Below are 2,123 nucleotides of genomic sequence, written 5' to 3'. Positions count from 1 at the left end.
AATGAAAAAAAAAGTCAAAAGAGTGATTTTTTTTTTTTTAACAGTTTGGGGAATGGAAACTGAATTACTATTCGGCTCCCTTCGAAAACTGCATTTGTCTTTTTAGTCTATTCTAAAAGAATTAAAAAATGTTTTATAAGTTTAACAATTTATTGAATCGAAATTTGAATCTTTCAAAGTAAAGTTATGCAAATATTTGCGTTATATGCGGGAAGCTAGAAACATTATTTTCTCCTTTCATGCTCGAATATACATTTCAAGGACTATCATCTCTTGAAGTAAATAGGTGATCAGAGTCATAAAATCCCAGAGATCCCACCGTATCAAAGCTCATATGATCATCAATCACATCGTCATCCCAAAGTCTTTCATGGTAGTTAACAGTTGTAGAATCTCTATGATTATCAACTTGGATTTCTCCTGTTATAACGCTTTCGTTGTTGTTTTGCCAATCATTAAGCACATCGACGCAAGTGTATGGAGAAAATTCGGAAACCATAATGTCGTTTAAAACACCTTCATCAATGGCTTTTTCAGATTCCGGTTTTGTGAGCATATCAATGAAATTATTATCTGATGATGGTGGTACCGTACAACTTGAAAAGGGTTGGAATGGCATTGATTGTAGAGTTTGAGGAGGTCGTAGAGGGCCGACACATGGGTTGACCCTAGTGGCTAACTTATTGAGTAGCACTGCCGAAGCTGAGCGTTGCGTTTTGGGTTCGGATGGTTGTGGTTTTGCACATTCTGTGTCTCTCTTGGGACCGGCGGCAGTGACGGTGTTACCCCTGGAGTTTCTGCCGCTTGTTGTCGTCGGATCTATACGTGTTTTAGGTAAGTGCTTCTTGAGATGAGCGTTCCAATGGTTTTTAATTTCGTGATCTGTTCTCCCTGGAAAGTGCTTGGCTATTGTTGCCCACCTTCATGAAAATAAAAATATTAGTACATACATGAGATTGATTATAAAACAAAATAGTTTTAGGGAAGTGTTTCTTGAGATGAGCGTGCCCTTAGTTTTTCTTGAAAAGATATGGAAAGAGAATATATATATATACAACATTCTAAGAAAAGCTGAAGTCAAATCAATGAATGTGTTTAAAAGCAATTTCTAGATGTAGATCAGTGACCTAACCTGTTGCCTAATTGAGCATGAAGTTTAATAATGGTTTGATCTTCGTGAGGCGTGAAGTCTCCTCTCCTAATTCCAGGTTTTAGATAATTTATCCATCTAAATCTACAGCTCTTCCCACATCTTTCAAGACCTGCAAAACCAACATTATATCATCACTTCCACTTCCCACATTCCTACAGCTGAAACTTGCACTTGAATTCAAATGATAGAGAAGATGTGATGATTTACCAGCTTTCTGTGGCAGGGAACGCCACCCACCTTCGCCTTGTTTCTGAACGTAAGAAATGAGCTTGTGGTCTTCTTCAGGAGTCCAGGCTCCTTTCTTCAAACCATCTGAACTGCATGATGGGCTTCTTCCCATTCTGTATAACTCAAAAACAATTCAACTGATGAAATATATGCAAAGTTTCTTTGTTAATTTTGTGAATGTCCAAGAAGGGAAATGAATGGACCAATTCAAATAGAGATACTTTGGCAAGGTCTTAATAAAAAGAGAGAAACTGAAACAAATCCAAAAGAGGTAGATAGAAAAATAGAATCCAAGAGAAGATCGTGTGACGTGATGCGATGTAATACAACTTGCTTTTATTTTTTCAGCGTAATAAGTACTAAATTCCATGTTAGATTCTGTTCGCTTGTTAGCTTTTCCTACGTTTTCTTCTTTCTTTTTGTGTTATCCAAATACAGTAGTTTGTTTTGTTAAAAAATATTCAAAATTATTATGAAGTTTGTAAGCCATATATATAATTAGAATAATTTTTTTATAATTATTAAAATAAACTAATCACTCATGATCGAACATAAGTCTTCTACCCCTTTGCGTGCCTCCTTTTTATGTCCATCCAATAATATTTTTATACTCAGGAGTCTTATTTCACATCAAAACCTATGTAATCTTTAAAAAAAATAATTACTTTTTTTTATTTTACTTCATCTTCAACTTTTAAACCCGTGAAGTACCTACTACAATAGAATTTGGTTATCAAGGGAT

The 2,123-nt window shown here is 35.1% G+C and overlaps 1 protein-coding gene across 1 annotated transcript; it reads right to left on the bottom strand.

Annotated features, from left to right (window-relative positions):
• Positions 1 to 256: 256 nt before the first annotated feature.
• On the bottom strand, positions 257 to 1,503 carry LOC120189601 (transcription factor MYB10-like). The gene is made up of 3 exons (XM_039192837.1): positions 1,361 to 1,503; positions 1,133 to 1,262; positions 257 to 920 (listed from the first exon to the last, which is right to left on the bottom strand). Exons 1-3 carry the CDS (start codon positions 1,491 to 1,493, stop codon positions 257 to 259), a joined length of 927 nt encoding a protein of 308 aa, XP_039048768.1. The 5' UTR covers positions 1,494 to 1,503.
• Between the last annotated feature and the right edge of the window lie 620 nt (positions 1,504 to 2,123).

Source organism: Hibiscus syriacus, unplaced genomic scaffold (assembly GCF_006381635.1).
Source record: "Hibiscus syriacus cultivar Baekdansim isolate YM2019G1 unplaced genomic scaffold, ASM638163v2 tig00116958_pilon, whole genome shotgun sequence".
Taxonomy (NCBI): Eukaryota; Viridiplantae; Streptophyta; class Magnoliopsida; order Malvales; family Malvaceae; genus Hibiscus; species Hibiscus syriacus.
Note: the sequence above shows the minus strand (reverse complement) of the source record. Positions and strands in the feature narration are given on the sequence as shown.

Excerpts from the sequence above, each read along its gene's own strand:
- LOC120189601 (XM_039192837.1), bottom strand. The coding sequence starts at position 1,493 with ATGGGAAGAAGCCCATCATGCAGTTCAGATGGTTTGAAGAAAGGAGCC. Across the intron at positions 1,263-1,360 it reads TTCCCTGCCACAGAAAGCTG|GTCTTGAAAGATGTGGGAAG; the intron begins GTAAATCATCAC and ends TTGGTTTTGCAG. Across the intron at positions 921-1,132 it reads CATGCTCAATTAGGCAACAG|GTGGGCAACAATAGCCAAGC; the intron begins GTTAGGTCACTG and ends ATTTTCATGAAG.